This window comes from Vigna angularis, chromosome 2 (genome assembly GCF_016808095.1).
Source record: "Vigna angularis cultivar LongXiaoDou No.4 chromosome 2, ASM1680809v1, whole genome shotgun sequence".
Classification (NCBI taxonomy): Eukaryota; Viridiplantae; Streptophyta; class Magnoliopsida; order Fabales; family Fabaceae; genus Vigna; species Vigna angularis.
Genome location: NC_068971.1, coordinates 550510 through 568427, shown reverse-complemented (window position 1 = coordinate 568427; position 17918 = coordinate 550510). Strand labels below are relative to the sequence as shown.

Sequence of the window (17918 nt, the reverse complement as noted above, 5' to 3'; positions counted from 1 at the left end):
CACACTCTCTCTCTCTTCGAAGAGCGGTTTTTGAATGAAAATAAAAAAGAGAAAAACGGGAAAAAAGGCTCCTGGTTTTCTGGAATGGGATGGAAAGCGGTTTTATCAAAACCGGACACTGGTTTCCGGTTTTGGTCTTATGACTGTGGGCGCGGTTGATGAAAGAGAAAAGCATTAAAGCCAATGGTTTTGGAGATGAGATGGGCGTGTGGGACGTCTCGTTTGGTTCTAATCCAAAGTTTACCAAAATTAAATCACCAAAACTATCTTATTAAATCAACAAAAAATACATTAACCCATTATTATTAAATTGCTCAATTATATTTATTCAAGATGCTCCAACTACTCATAAAACTCATATCAATAAACTATACCTTTGATCATCTAAATAAAGGTTTCAAAAGTTAGTCCTACAATTTAGATAAATTAAATATAACTATTTAAAGTGATTTCAACATCTCGCTTTCATTGTCGCCTTTTCATTTTAAGGTATATTTCTACGTTTTGTTACTAGATGAAATTTTACTCATTTAAGTTATTGCTAAAGAATAATTTATTTCACATATACATGGACTGAATTCTATGGGAATGATCAAAGAATAATTGTGTTTCAAATACGTCAAAAATACGAAGATGAAAGTCATTTTGGAATTTCTTCTTATTTATTTATCAACATTTATTGACTGGTTTTAAAAATATATACACTTTTAAAAGTAAAAAATCATTTTATCAAAATAATAATAACAATCAAATTACATATAAAATAATATTAGAGAAATATAATATCATAGTTCAATAATACTTAAAATACAAATGACACAGTTTATAATTTTTTAATATTTAAAATATGCAAATATATATATATATATATATATATATATATATATATATATATATATATATATATTACCTTATTTTTTTTTAGTTTTTTTTTAAATAGTTACAAATAAGAAATTATAACAAACTAAATAAAGATAAAAGATAAAAATAAGATATATATATATATATATATATATATATATATATATATATATATATATTTATATATATTTAACACTCTCCTTTAAGCTAATGCATACAAATTGTAGGTATCAAGTTTATTACTAATATAATCAATAAAAAATTAATAAAAATATATGTTTTAACACTCGAATGACACCAAATTATTAATGATTTACAAAGACGAAATAATAACCTAAAAGACTATCCTTGGACAATAAATCTCGAGATTACTTCATATAAGTCTCTTATTGCAAATCTGCGTTGAAGAATGCATTGTTGACATTCAATGGATAATCGTTGTTAAAGAGTCACGATGACTATAAATAAAATAACAAAAGTCATATTTCTCACGGAGGAAAAAACATATGGACGAGTCAAATGCACTGATGACATAATAGAGGTCATAAGAGGTAGTAGAAAGAGAAAACAGAATGACCTTAACGCTTTAAATAGCTGCCTGAGGGGAGAGTGGATGTGCGATCATGCACGGTGGACCTGAAAGAGCAAAATGAGTGACATCGACACTCTGAATTGCTACTTGAGAGGAGACAAAACGTGCTACTATGTACAACAAAAAAGAGAACAAATCCACAACTTCGAAAGGCGTAGGGAGCACATAACAACTCTCATGAAGGTGTCCTTAAAGACATAGTGGTCACCTAGTTGAGATGATTAAAATTATGAGGTTGTCAATTGAAAACTGGAACTTCGGGGACGACAACAGTAGTAAACGGCGTTGCTAGCAGCGATGGTAGACGGTGTCAACTTTGACAGTGATGGGTGTAGTGGTAGAGACAACAACAATTTGTATATAAAAGAACCCTACTTTGATACCATGTTGACATATAGTAAAAACTACAAATGAAATTAATCTCTCTTGTGATAATATATATAAGTACTTTATTTATAATAAAATAAATATGGATCAAACCCAAAATACAAATAAAAAATTATAACAAATTAACTAAAAATAAAAGGTAAAAATAATACATCTAATAAGGTTAATATAAGATAAAATTATGTTTCATTTGTGTATTAATCAATTAAGGTACTTCCGCGATTTATTAATATAGATTCTTTTCATGTGTTGAGTTTGTTTTTTTGTAAATGTATATTAATTTATTAAGAGATTAACATAATCAATTAATTCTGTCAATTTTCATTTTCCTTTAAAATATTGTATATTTTTTCATTTCTTTGAAATACTTTGATATTTATAAAACAAAAAGAACAAGTACGAAGCCTTTCAATAAAAAGTCAAAGATTAAAAGTTTTGAAGTTTTTCCTTATTGGTTATTGATGGATATTGTAAATTTTTCACAAATCAGGTTGTTTTTTCATTGTATTTTCTTTCTAATGCTTTCTTTTGTATTATTTTCACCTGGTGGTGATAAGTTAGGGTAATGATGTGTAATAATACCATTGTTTGTAAAACTTGAAAGGTTTTTTCAAGTTCTTATGTATATCTAAAATGTGGATTATATAGATGAATCAAATTTTTTTAACTCTTGATATTTTTAGTGGAAATTCAACTCAGATGGTTGATAATTTGATATAGATTGATATAAAATCAAACCAATATAAAATCATTTTGTGTTTTGTGTTTTTTCTATTAAAACGTATATCTTAATGATTGATTAGGTCCTTATTCAGCATCATTCATCTATCTTAATGATTAAAGTAATTTTGTTTAAAATCGTTTTGAAAGATTAAAAAGAATCAAATTTTGATAAAAAAACAATTCACCTTCTTCTTTCTAAAGTCGTTTTTAAGTTTGGTTTGAGTTTTTTTTTCTGGAGTTGATTTTATGTTAAATTTTACATATTTAGGATATATTATGTGAGGTTTTGGGAACAAATATGAATAATATGTTTAATATTTTTATCACAGTATATTTTATAAACATGTTTACTCTTCGAGTGAGATTAATGAAGTTGTTAAACTTAAATTTAGTTAAACAAGTTTTAAAATAAGAAAAGCTAGATATAACTTAATTCACTATGTGTTTATGTGACTTGATTATAGTGTTTTGAGTTTTTTTTTTATATTATATTCTTAGTGATTTGATTTTTTATATTTAGAGTATATATGAAAATGTTTTTTTTAATTTGTTATAATAATTTTAGGGTTGGAATATTGTTGATTTCTTAATATATATTACTTATTAATAATAAGTTATATGAATGAGATATGAAATTGTTGAAAGTGAAAAAAATTGTGAATTTTCACTGTCTGTGTGAAACTTTAAATGAACTGTAATATGAAATAATATGTTGGTAAAAAGGTGACAATACAGATTATTATTTTTCTTGTTACAAATGAGAGTATAATAATTTATGAACTAAAATAATGTACTCCTAGGATGTATAATCATAATATTCTAAGTTCAGATGAATTTGATAGGATATGGACCATTTTCGATAGTTAAAATATAAAATATTATAAATGGGTCAAATTAGTTTAGTCTTATTTAGAAATGGTAACTCAATTATATGTATAAAAAAAATCAACCAAAATATTGCTGGGCTAATTTGGCAAAACCTATGCATTTATGAAAAATTCATGTCTTCACTTAGATCGAGTGACATTTATTCATTTAGTAAAATTCATTTATTCAAAAATTTAATGGCTAATTAACCACTTGTTTGTTGAGTAAAATTCTTTTATTTTAAAATTTAAAATGCTTAGTTATTGAACTTCCATTTCTTCACAGTCCGGAAAATGTAACATTGATTATTACAAATATATTTGTCACTTAGTTAGAAATTAATGGTAATTTTTTTGTTGTGTTTGAAAATTTCTTATAACGAACATTAATCATTTATAACCTCATATATATATATATATATATATATATATATATATATATATATATATATATATTACATTTTCATAATTATTTCAAATAAATAACAATTTTTTTTATAAATGTATGTTTATCCACAAATAATTCTTGACGAAGTGAATCAGTTAATCTAAGAAATAGTCGTACAAATTATTTTCTATTAACTTTCCTGAAATATAATTTTAATTTAAAACCTAAATTAGTTTGTGAGAGTTTATTATAATTTTGTATTTTTATTTTCTCTGAAATAGCTTTAAAATATTCCAGCTCCCGCTGCAAAACACAATTGCCAACACTGCTTATTCTCCAGGGTTCGATTCTGTCACTAATTTTAATTCCCACATTAAGAACTACGAAAATCATAGTAGTAAATTTAAAAAATACTGCAAAAATGTAGGAGCTAAGATGATTTAGAAATGGATGAAAAATAAATAAAAAGTGTATAAATAGAGTATAAACATTTTATTATAATTCTGTTTTTCTAATTTCAGTGTTTTTTAAATTCTTTCCAAATTTAGAAAATAGCTAATATAGTATTGTGTTGTTAGAGTCTATATTTAAGTTTTTGAATAATTTGTTTTTCCCACACAACAAAATACACATTAAAGTTTGCTAAATTCTTAAGTTTGCTTTGAATTATGAGAGTCGAACAAGTTTAATTACTGCGAAAATTGTAAACGGTTGATTATGATTCAATCAATTATATATTTATGCAATTAAGCATTGCAAACAAACAATAGTGACTAATCATTATATAAAGATTATTTGGTTTAAAATAACATTAATATTTATTAGCGTTGGATTCATAAATAGGCGTCGCAATCCCCAAAATTTATTAGTTTTGGTACAAAAGAATAATTTCTTTCTTTTAATAATAAAAAAAAGTATTAGTAATAGCTTTTTTTATAGATTCAAGTTAACTTTATTATTTTTGAGAAAAATAGAAAATATAAAAAAACAGAAGCAAGTTGCATGAACATGCAACTCAAAGTCGATTTGTATACGGCATGTGTAGTCCAGGCTTCTAATTCTATAGTCAAAGATTCACTTATATTACATTGTGATATTGTCTACTCTTTTGTTCGTATATAACACATTTTAAAAATACAATTAAACTTGTATTTACTGTAATGATTTGAGTGGGTCTTAATTGACAAGTTTAATGTATGATGGTCATTAGCAAAAATATCTTCTTAATAGTATTGAAAATATCTTCTCTATAATGTAGTTGAATGCAAAAAGAATATGAGATAAGGACGAAAAGAAAAATTAAAAAAAGTTGGGGCCAAAACAATAAATTCAAACCCATAATTAGTTGGAAAAGTAGGACAGCTACAGCTTCCAGATTTTGAGGAAAATCGACAGTACAACCTAGCAAAACTTTCTACTTTTTTTTATATATATTGTTTATTTTTTCATAGGTTTCTCTTTTTTTTTTCTGTTCACCCTCTAAAAAAAATTATTGAAAAAAATTTAGTGAGAATAATGAGATAATTAGCAACATCAGGCAAACATCAATACATTTTAAAATTATATGTTTAAGTTAAAAGGATAAATTAAGAAAGAAAGTAAAAATGTCTTTTTAAGAATAGTTTCTTAGTTATAAAGCATCACATTTGCAATGCTTCCTTATATAAAGCAGATAATTAGATTAATTATTTGACTTCGTTAAATATAGAAAATATATCAAATAAAAAAAACATTCTTAACATTAGGGAAATTTAATTTATTTGCATTTACAGAAAACCATTTTCTAATTTTACATTAACTAAATAAAAATCACATGACACATATATCCCGTCAAGGGTCAAATGAGTCTTTTCCATTTTATCGTAAGTATAAAACAAAATAAAACATAAAAATGTGCTGAACTCCCTCTTTATTTCATTTTCATTAGTTATTTTATTGATAAGGTGTGGCAAATTTTGAAAGGAAGGACACGTGTCAGCAAGGAGGCGCAATGGAATGAAGCATTGATAATGATTTAATTAATGATTTAATTAAGAGAGCGCGTGGGTTTAGCAATTACTAAGTATATTAGGTTGGAATGTCAGAATTGCGGCCTTTGAAAAATGTTTGCCAATTTACTTGGAATCTCATCCTCTTTCTCTCTCCACTTTAGCTCCTGGTTTTTGGGAACCATCTTTTAATTTAATTTACTTAATTAATTATTGATTATTGTTGCTAACAGTGGTTTTCTCAAAAACCAATGACTGGTTTCTGGTTTGGATTCAGTCTATGGGCGATTCTGCCCTGGACAAAGGGTTTCTGTGGTTCCCACCAAACTCTATTTTCAATCTATGTTCATTGAATTTAATGCTTCATTAATTGGAAAACCTTCATCATTAATCATCATTATTTAATCTTAACCACAATTGTTTAGTGGATTGGATTTGGTCACCACCATATCCACTTCAACTCCTATCTTCTCTCAACTTTTTCGATCTTGCTAAATGCTTAAATCCTCCATCTATTTTTTGCATAAGGTCAAACGTTTTCTGTTTTCCTTTCTTATTTCTCAACTTCATTTAATTTCGTATGAGTCCATTATCATGCTTAAGCTTTTTAATTATCATAATCAGCCTTTTAATATAAGTGTATAAAATATATCATATCGTTTTTCAATTGTTATCGTGTTTAGGAGATGACATATGAAGTTAACAAATATGATTAATTTTTTATTTATATATTTGTGACTTTTCAAGTTGTTAGAGTGTTTAATGATTAACCCATGCCTAGTTTAAGTTAGTCTATATCATTTCTTACATGGACACGTTTTTATGGATAATGTTGTATTATTATTTTTAATTTGAATTATAGTTTTTTTTTTTCAGTCAGTCATGCAAGTAAGTAACTGTTTTAATTAGTATTCTTCGACAAGACTAGATGTGTTTTTATGGTTTTGATATCTTTTAAACCTTGTGAGACTAACTAATATTCCATATTTAGTTGCACGTTAACTTATCCTTTAAAAAAATAATTTGTGGAATTAAACAACATCTGAGTAAATTTATTTTATTACAATTTAAAAAGTTAATTAAATTACCGTTTTTTAAGTTATTTAAAAATCAAGATAGATGAGTAATATTATTGTTAAAAGTTCAAGATGAGTTTAAAATCTTATATTGAATAAAAATAATTAAGATGAATAATATACAAGTATAAATATTCATAAATTTATTGAATTAAGATTTTTAGTAGTAAATGATATTCTAATATTTTATATAGACTTGTTTAAATTTCATGACTCATTTGCTATTATATTAAGGTATTTATTCTAAAAAAAACTCAATAGTACCAAAGTTGAATGTTCATCTTGAAATCAACTCGTAAAATTATAATGTTTTACAAATCTTTCATTTTAGAAAAAAAGCATCTCATTATAAAAATTCCTTTTAAAAAATCTTAAATGAATAACAAATAAAAAATTTAAAATAAAGTTTCTTAACTGGAATCTTTCATACTTTTTACGGGTGACCTTTTATAAATGTACCTATTTAATACAATTGGCTATAGCTCAATATGACACTAAAAAAAATGATATTTATGACAATTAAAATTATAAATCTTTCATACATTTCATACTTTTCTTAACTAGATTTTAAAATTCGATATCTTTCTTAACCGGATTTTCCAAATCTAGTACCTTCCACAAATCCGAAACATTCTCTGTACTAGATTTCAAAACCTAATACTTACTTAATTGGATTTTGAACTTTTGTCTAACACGATTTCAAAATCCAATACCTAAAGTTGCAGTCCAATTTTCGTTTCCAATTCAACTCCAAAGTTCCATCTTCCATCAGATATCATATAAATTTTTCATCAAAATATTATCTCCAAATAAAGAATAAAAGAGTTAAATAAAAATGGATTTACTTGGTTATTTGGAGTGAGCTTGCCGAGAAAAAGAAAGAGAAAGAAGATGTTGGAGCAAGTAGTGTCTGGGGAGAGTGAGTTGCCATGAAAGTGAAAGAGGGAAATTTTTTGATGGGAAAATGGTGAAAAGTGAGAGAAATTAGGAGTGGGTTGTTCGGTCGTTGGGGGGTGGAAATGAGTGTTGTGAGAAAGTAAATTATAAGAGAGAGGTTTTAAAAATATTTGGGGTGCAGAAAGAAAGCTCCCCGTTACATTTAATGATGGCCCAACCTCATGATGGGCTAACCATCCTATTTCTAAAATGGGTGTTATTCCCTCTACCACCACATTTTCTCTCTCCACCTCCTCAATTCTATTACATATTTTTTGAATTACAAAACTAACCTTTTATAATTACAAAAATAATCTTTTAACTTTTTAATCCTAATTATTTACTTTAACCCTAAAATCTATCTTTCTACCCCTTCTCACCCACCTCCCAACCCTCTCAGATTCTCACCCAAACTCCATCACATCTGTTTCTCATCTTCCATTTTTCCTCCATATCTGTTTTCTTTCTCCTTCAACGGTTCGGCGGTGGGGGCGGTGCGCGGCACGGCAGTGCAACAGTGCGGCGGTGCGGCGCGGCAGTGCGACGGTGAGGTGTGGCGGTGCGTTCTCCCACAAGGTTAGTGATGATATTTTTAATTTTTTTTTAAATGCAATGCATATATCTCTGTGCTGTGTTCTGTGCTCTGCGTTTTTTGCTGTGTGCGTGTGTTGGGAGAAAGGAAGAAGATAACCAGGCCAAAAACGGATGTCGGGTATCCGTTTGGATCTGAAACGGATGTCGACATCCGTTTTCCCTTAAACGGATGTTGACATCCATTGACGGATGCTCACATACGTTTAAAGATTATACGGTTTAAAGATTATATTGTTTATATTTTAGGGTTTTGTTACGCACCTTCACGCCTCTGAACCTCTCACGCCTCTGAACCATCACCTTGAAGCACCACCACACTCACGGCTGAAGATGAATTGTTTTCCCCACTTTCAATCTTAGTAAACACAAAGTCCACCACACTCTCACGTCACAATTCTATAAAAGAGAAGAAGTGGAACATGAGAGACAAAGAGAAGAAGTGGAACATGAGAGACAACCCAAGGGTAGTGGAACGGAAGAGACAACCTGAAAAAAATAATAAAGAAAAAGAGGAAAGAATGATAAAGAGAATGAATGTCCACGTGAGATTTTAAATAATATTAACCCTAAAATTTTAATAAGGGTAAAATAAGAATGAAAAAATAAAAAAAAGGGTAAAAAGGGAATGGGATGGTGGAGGAAGCAAGTTGTGGTGGTGGAGGGAGTAACACCCTTCTAAAATTTACTTTTTTATAATAGCAATATCAGACTCTTTACTTTAATATTTGTATTTTATTTACTATTTATTTCAATTGATTTATTCTATTTTTCTTGCAACAAAACAAAAGATTTAATCTACAATTTTATAATTTTAATTTAAGGTGATTGAGATATTTTGTTAATTTCTATAAAAGTTAGTTTGTTTTTATATATTTTTTTTATATTTTTAAAAGTGAGCGATTGATGCATTTTGTGGCAACTCGCTAAGATTGGATTCAGCTATTTTAGCTTTACATTAAAATGGTCTAGCCAGTGTAATTTATGAAGAGATCAAATAGACCCAAATATAAGAATAATTTATCATTGCACTTTTATTTTTATCTGTTATAATGAGTCCACTCTTTATAAGACTCCACAAATGGCTATCAAAAGTGTATCATTGAAATTACAATTAAATTTAAATAAATATAATCTTTTAATAATCGATAAAATAAATTATTATCTTAAAACCAAAATTAAACTATTTAATTATTTTTTAAGAGTTTTAATAAGAATACGTTAGCTTGAACGTTCCATGATTTTGGCCCAAAGTATTTTAATATTTTTCAAGTATTAAAATCATCTTCTTCTTTTTTACTCTAACTCTTATTTACTGATTAATGAAAATATAAAAATTATCGATAAGAGTGGACAAATTAACAATAAAAAAATAAAAATATTTAAGTAAAAATAATAAAAGAAAGACTTCTATCACTATGTCTCCCGCGTTCCATTGTCATCTTTATCTCAACATTTTATAAATTTTATTTATCAGAATAAATGACAGTGCATTACATGATAATTTTATTGCTGTTCATTTTCTTAATTTTTTGCTTTATCAATTAAATAAACTATTATAAAATTTAGAAAGACAAGAAAACTAAAATAGACATTGAAAATTTGACTAAATGGTTAATATTTTATAATTATCATTGTCTATATTTTATTTATTATTATTATTATTATTATTTTCTAAATAACACTAACGTGAAGAAAATAGCGTGGAAAGAGAGTGGTAAGCAAATCAGGAACCCTAACTTGAAGTTGGAAGAGGAAGAAGAAGAAAAAATGTCTGGTGTGAAGAGAGCACTGAGGCAGTTTACGTTCGGAAGCGGCAAGACCGCCGGCCGCAACTCGTCGGGGCGCATAACGTCGTTTCACAGAGGCGGCGGAGCTAAGCGGCTGCAACGAACCGTAGATCTCAAAAGGAACACCACTTCTTCCCTGGGTGTCGTCGAACGGATCGAGTACGATCCTAACCGTTCTTCCGACATCGCACTCGTTCGCTGGCTACAAGGCGTCCACCACCGCCCACGTCGCGCCGGCGCCCGCGCCGGCACCGCGGCCTGCTCGTCCAAGCTCCTAGCCCTCAGTCCCGCCGTCACTAACAGTGACAGCATTCGTGGCGTTTTCGCGCTCAATTCGATGTTGCCGCGCGTTGGAACTTCCACTAGAGAGGTTTTCCTGTCTGCGTTCTCGTCCAAGGCCAAGGGACGGGATACGAAATCGGAATTGGAATCGGTTTCTTCGATCGGATTGCCGCGGATGGCGGTTGCCGCCTCGAGAGCTCCGTTCTTCGCGCCACGTGGGAAAGGGGAGGATACGTTGGAGGTTCGGATTTGGAGAAGGAATAGCGACGCTTGGGCGCATAGGAACAAGCGTAGAGTGGCGGTCTCGTGGCAGAGCATCGCGCGTTGAGTTGATGCTATTTTGAATTGTAAAAACTAAACTTCTGGCTCTCTGCCTTTAATTTTGTGTTTGGCTGTTGAATTATTGGTTGGGATTGTGCTTCTCTGAATGTTGAGGCGTAAGGCTTGAATTGGTGAGTAGTGTTCAGTTTGTTTGCTCTTGCCCTGATTGGTATCGCAAGTGAAAGCGAGAGAGGGATAGGAACGGAATGGTTAGTTTTGTTTTTCTGAACTGGAAATAATCAGTATCTTTGAACAGAAATTAAGACCAGTAGCTGCAATTTTATTGCTGTACGTAATATTATGAAATTTGAAGTGCAGAACAGATGGCTGTGTCATTTCCATTCCATTCTCATGTTTTGAGTGAATGCTGTTGGAGAAAAGACTTGCTTCCCATTTGGGAGTAGAGACAAGTCAACCATGCTTGTGGCACTTCCCCTAGTTTGTGAGTTAATATTTTAGCTGGAGAAATATTTTAGCCGTTTCTCCTTTTCAATTTAAGTTCACCCTCATCCCTTTGCCTTCCATTGTAAAATATTCTGAGAGGTGGTGGGGGTTTGTTACTTATCGGTTCCGGGCTCTGGAACTTTTGAGGATTGCACCTAACACTGTTTTTTTCTCAGGTATAAATTATATATATATATATATATATATATATATATATATATATATATATATATATATATATATATATATATATATATATATATAATTTTATAGGAGTTTAGGTGTGCATCTTTTACAAAAAATTTTTTTAATGATTCTATGAAGCCTCTCTCATCCACTTAGGAATTTAACTGAAATTTCGTAATATGCCTATTGGAACGAGGAACCACAAGAAATAAATTGTGCTCCAGAACTTGTTTTTGTGACTGAAATTTCATATTCTGTTCTTTGGATTATTTTAAAACCTTGGTTGAAAATGTTTTCTGATTATGATTCACTTTATTCTTATGTCTCATTCCTATGTTCATGGTAAGGGTGCATTGTGGCGGGTGTTGTCACCATGGGAATATTGGAAATTATCCTATAATTCTTTTAATTATTTTTGTTGGATTGAATTTATGATTACTAGGTTAAATATAGCTAATAGTTAGGATGTACCTCTTTCAAACTGTTACTTGATTCACTTCAAAAGACACACTTGATGCAACTCACAACAATCTTTCCATCAAATTTGTGACCTTCTCTTTAATATTAATTGTTAGCTTGAATATTTGTCACTAGGCCAAAAGTTATAAGTAATAGTTAGGGTATAAGTTTGTCTAAGGATAATTGATGCAACTTACAACAATCTCTTTATTGACAATTGTTCCACTAAAAATTGAATTTGTGACCTTATCTCCAATATCACAATTGTTGAATTGAGTGTTCGCCATTGAGTTAAAAATTATAGTTAATATTGGAACGCAATTTTTTCTACTTAAAAGCATAAAAGAACATAAGAGTCATTATTTGATTGTAACTTGATCTACTTATATTCCCCTTTGGATAATTGATGCATCATCTAGTAATTTCATTCCCTTCCAACTTGTTTTCTTGACATATTTTGGATTTTAAAGTATTCCCATGAATATTTAATTCTTAGCCATTATGTTTTTAATTTACCCAGGTAAAACCATTTTCGTTGTTGTATTCCTGGAGATGCCATTGTTGGAATTCTAATTATATATTTTGGATAAAATGCCCACCTTAACTCTTAAGACCTAGTTCTGTACCAAAAAGATAAGTGCAAAATTGAATATATGGATCATGTTTCTATCCTGCTTGAGGAAATAATGGGAAATCAAATGCTGCAGCTACTACCGGCTGTTGCTACTACCTGCTGTTAACGTCCAGATGCCACTGCTCTAATATTAAAAGTTTATTTTGGGTGAATAAATTGTTGATAAATATAGCCAAAAAAAGGTTCAGTTGTTGTCTGTTGCTAGCTGAACAAATAATTATTTTCTCTTCATCGAGTTACTATGGCATGTACTGAACTTTTTAAGAAAATTAAATGTGGTGATATTTTGGTAGAGAGAAATTGTTGTTAAAAGAGGGTTAGGCAATTGATCTAACCAGCAAGGTAACCTGTTCAGGTGGCTTATCAGACTGCTTGATTCCCAGGAACTGGAGTGGACTGGCTTTAAATTGGGTTGCACTGGTAGGAAAGGAAAAAGGAGAAAAACCCCTCCAGAAAATTTCTTCCGTTATTAACCAAGCAGTCAAGCTTAACCTGATAATTCTAATTACAATTAATCTTAATCTGAGAGCCAGCCTTTTGCATTGTTTCATCTCGTTTAACTTGCATATAGTGATCTGGCATTTACCGCAGGTAATATATCTGGTCTGCTAATTAACTTTTAGATTCTCATGTAAATGATTTCTATTTTCAGTGTATCTTAATGATAGATTGACTATATTGTCTGTTCAGAGTCACATTATGTCACAGATTTGCTTCAATTAACCTTGTAGTAAGAAGTACACTGTGGCAATGTTTTATGCAATTCCAGTGTTTATTCTTTTGGATGCAACGCCTATTTGCAAGTAGCCTTATTTATCTCTTATCAGAGTCTAATTCCTAGGCTTTATGGCGAGTACAGGTTTCGTAAATTTTAATGTGATCTGAAATACTAGACGAAAATTGTATTTAGAAATTGAATTAGTTAGCAAAGTAATTAAAGATTAAGTTATAATCTAAATTCAAAATATCTAAAAACTGTGATCTGCTATTTTTAAAGATTAATTTAATAACTAGTTGAGAAATCTATTCAATAATAATAACATAATTTCGAGACTAACAATTCTAATTTCCAAATGAGCTTATATAAAGGCTGATTTTATTTTTTCTCTAAATATCTGTGTAATGATCATCCTCAAATCTTCTTTTTTATTCTTAATTTTTTACATTCTTAAATTCATGTATGATAGTCTTATTTTTTTTCCCCTTTGGTTAGGTTTTATCATTTTGCTTAAGAACGATATATTATTATTAAAAAGGACCAATTTTGACTATATTTTTTTATTGATGTCGATGGTAGTTTTTTTATTTATTTAAATAGTCAGGCTATATTTAATTTTTTATTCGCCATTGTTATTTTTCACTTGATATTATTAGTAATCTCAATTTTTTTTAAATGTGAAATAGCTTTTTCAATTGATGCCTATGGTGATTATTTTCTTATTGGCTACTTCACTGAATATTTTATTTTTATTATCGACATCGATGTTATTCTTTGTGATAGTCTGTTAGAGTTTTTTTTTTCTCTCAAATGTTAACAATGATACTTTTCGTCAATATTAACTAGATTACTTTTTACCAATGCAAATATGGAAATTTTCAAATTGCATTCATAAAATGAAAAATAAATTCCAATCATCAGCATCGTAAAAATAACTACCATCCATGACAATCTAAATAATTGTAATTAATATCAACAAAAAGTAATTCTAATTGTTCTCAACCAAAGTTATTTTTTATCAATATCCGTTGAAATAATCTTAAAGAACTTTAATTGAAAAATTAAAAAAAATAATCAAAATAACATTAATTGAAAAATAACATTAATATTTTTTTAATATTTGCATACTTGTATTCATTTTATAGTAATTGAAATACTTTATCAAAATAGAAAAAAAATTTCAGTCAATTTAAATTATCTTATTAATTGAATTGTTCATTAATTAATTTAATTGATCTAGGTAATTATAAGCTATGCATTATATATTTAAATTTAATCACTCTTTAATTTGATAAATGATAGATGTTGATATTTAATATAGGACATCTAAATAGTAATTTATGATTTTTAACAAGCCATTTGGCCAGGTTTTAAAGAAACCAAAAAGGAATTAATGTAATAATAGTTAATAAAAGCAAGTATTTGAGATATGGATGGAGTGTTTGTACTAAACAAAAAGATGTATACTTGTCATTTGAAGTCAAGATTAAATTCGAAGGACCAATTTAAATAAAATAAGTTTCCATTATTTAAAGTATTTGAAATAAAATTAAATAGAACATAATCATTCTATTAATTGCATTTATTTGGTTTTTCCTTGAGAGTATCAGATTATTCTTTTTTCCATTTTATAACTAGATTGAAGGAAACAATAATAACTTTTTTCCATTCTAATTTACAACATATTTTTTCTATACGTTAATATATAGCATCGAAATCCACGCTCATCATTTTCATAATCAAGAACATAAAAAATATTTTAAAGTTTGCAGAAGGATAAAAGTATAAATATTTTTCTATATATTTAAAATTGTACGATTGTATTAAATTATCTTGGATAATTTAAAATAATATTCTTTTAGAATAGTTTATCCACATTTGTGTTTCTAGTGTTATACTTTTCATAATAACATTATTCATCTTCACACACCGTCTAATAATTAGATGTTCTTGATTGGATTTGCATGGAAAAGTCCTAGAAAAAAAAATTATCACTTTTAATCCAGTTTCACAGATAAATTTAAGTTTTTTAATTGAATTTTTATTAAACTTTTACTTTACTGAAAATATTTATATTTTTCAATTAAATGCTGCAATTTAATATTTTTTATAAATTAGAAGAGTGAGTATTACTTTATTTTTTCATATGTTAGATAAAGACTTCCGTCTCATTATTAAATATGGATTTATGAAGTTGAGAGAAAGTAAGCAAATGGATTTAGAAAGATTTAAAGATAAAATTTATATTGATTATTTTAAGAAATTTAAAAATAAAGCGAAAAGATTTAAATGTAAAATGTATAAATAAGTAATTTAGAAAATTAGGTTGATGATTAATTTTAAATAAAGTAATTCTTTCATTGGATTATTATTATTATTATTATCCATCCTTTATATTTTTTTCGAAATCAATTCAAGTTTACTACAAATTAAAAAATTAATAAATTACCAACGTAATATCTTAAAGGAAAAATATATTTTGACATAGATTTTTATACAACATTTTAACATAGCACGTGTATATTTTTTATTGGTGCATTATTTATTTGTTATCCTAAACCAATGAAAAAAAGAAAATACTACTTTGTCCTAAATAGTTTTGAAGTTATAAAATTATATAAGTTTAAATTAGTGATAAAAAAATACAGATGATTAAATGAATGGGATAAATATTATTTTCTCGATTTAAATATTATGTACATAAAGTATTCAATGCTCTAAACATATCAGTTTTTAGTAAATTAATAAATTCTATTCAAATGAGCGTTTATTGTTATTGAAAATATCTATCTCCCCTCTTCTTGTCGTCAATCTCCACCACTTACGTTTGAAAAGTAAAGTATTCAATGCTCTAAACATTTAAGTTTTTAGTGAACCAATAAATTCTATTCAAGTGAGCGCTTATTGCTATTGAAAATATCTCTCTCGCATCTCCGTGTGTCGTCAATCTCTATCACCTATGTTTGAAAAGTATCAAATGTTCTAAACATATCAGTTTTTAGTAAACCAATAAATTCTCTTCAAGTGAACGCTTATTGCTATTGAAAATATCTCTCTCTTGTCGTCAATTTCCACCACCTACGTTTTAAAAGTATTAAATGCTTTAAACATAGTGAACCAATAAATTCTATTCAAGTGAGCGCTTATTGCTATTGAAAATATCTCTCTCGCCTCTCCTTTCAAGTGAGCGCTTATTGTTATTGAAAATACCTATCATCCCTCTCTTTGTCATCGATCTCCACCACCTACGTTTGGAAGTCCATTCAAATCGTGGCCTTGGAATTGCTGTCAAACTCATTTTGTGCGAGGTGGTCGGACTTGCCGACCACATAGAGTCCTGATTTGCACCACCTTAAAGAGGTACTCCTTAATGTTGTCGTCATCGCCATTCTCTTTGCCATGGGCCAGGATTAAGCGAGAAAGGGAACATGTGAGGGTTGATATATGGTGAAGAGAGATATGTGAAGGATAATATAGCAAAAGGTAACTCACCCTCAAATCTCCTCACTTGAGCTAGGTTAACCCAATCCTTCCATCATGTAAATTCGTCTTTGCTAATATTTCCAAATGACTAGAAGTGAACGCAACATTTTCTCACTCGCTGATCTGCTGTAACGGTAAACAAACAAAAATGAACCCAATGTAAGTGATAAATATTTGAAGTAGATTCATTAATATATAAGAAGTAGTTCAACCTACATAAAAATTGATATAACTTTCAAGTCGAAATTGATAAAAAATTTATGAGTTTTTTTTATGCTCACTTTAATTATCTCTATTTAACATTAAAATTTATACTCACATTTTAATTTTCAAACGAAAATATGATGAGAAAACCGATAACAATAATGTTAAGCCTTAATTAAAAATATAAATTTTTTTGAAGACTTAACATATTATAAAAATATAATAAAATTCAATAAAAATGCTCAATTTTATAAATAGCTTAAAACTTTATTAAACCATAATTTAGTATTTAATATTATAAACGTTAAAAGACTATTTATTATATAAAAATATAATTCCACTATTAAGGTAATAAAAGTTGAAAGAGTCTTCATTTCATAAATAGAAATACAATCTTTCCTAGTTACCTTATATGAAAATTCATTATAGTTCTTAAATGCTTTAACGCTAACTTTTTCTTTTTCTTTTTTTGTCTTACAAACTACACGTATTTTCCACCTAATTAATTATGTTATAACACCACTATAAACAGCTACAAAATTCTAGATACTTCTTCATGTTATCTAAATCATAAGGAAAATTTATTTATTTTTTAAAATTATTAATTTAGTTTAATTAACCTCCGATCATTATACAAAATATATTAAAGAATTTATTTTTTACAACAATTTATATACAATTATACTTTTGTACCTTTATCACATTATTCATAAGTTATTTTTATTTATTTTATTTTATATCTCCTTTTCTTTAAATGTGTAGGACTAGAAACAAAATCCACAAAACTTATCTGCGAAATCAAATTTACATATTAACGATATATATAAAGTAAGAGTTTTGTCATATTCTTACATTTGGAGATCACGTAAGATAAAAGAAAAAAAAAAGAAGAGACATTTAATATGTCATTAAATGAACAAATAAAGTTTTTATAATAAATATAAGAACTCTTATTTAGTTCAAATATACATTTTTTCATGTTTCTTACA

General features: G+C 28.2%; 1 protein-coding gene across 4 annotated transcripts; it reads left to right on the top strand.

The window, feature by feature from the left end:
- Positions 1 to 10099: 10099 nt before the first annotated feature.
- Positions 10100 to 13307, top strand: LOC108321653 (60S ribosomal protein L2, mitochondrial). 4 transcript variants are annotated; one of them, XM_052872889.1, is made up of 2 exons: positions 10100 to 10827; positions 12908 to 13307. In XM_052872889.1, the coding sequence occupies exon 1, from the start codon at positions 10179 to 10181 to the stop codon at positions 10806 to 10808; it is 630 nt and encodes a 209-aa protein (XP_052728849.1). In that variant the 5' UTR covers positions 10100 to 10178; the 3' UTR covers positions 10809 to 10827; positions 12908 to 13307. The 4 variants fall into 4 exon arrangements, with proteins under 4 accessions (XP_052728849.1, XP_017408961.1, XP_052728848.1 ...); XM_017553472.2 differs by having other exon boundaries at positions 12880 to 13307; XM_052872888.1 differs by lacking the exon at positions 12908 to 13307 and adding an exon at positions 11125 to 11239.
- The last annotated feature ends 4611 nt before the right edge of the window (positions 13308 to 17918 follow it).

Coding starts and splice junctions, on each gene's coding strand:
- LOC108321653 (XM_052872889.1), top strand. CDS start 10,179: ATGTCTGGTGTGAAGAGAGCACTGAGGCAGTTTACGTTCGGAAGCGGC.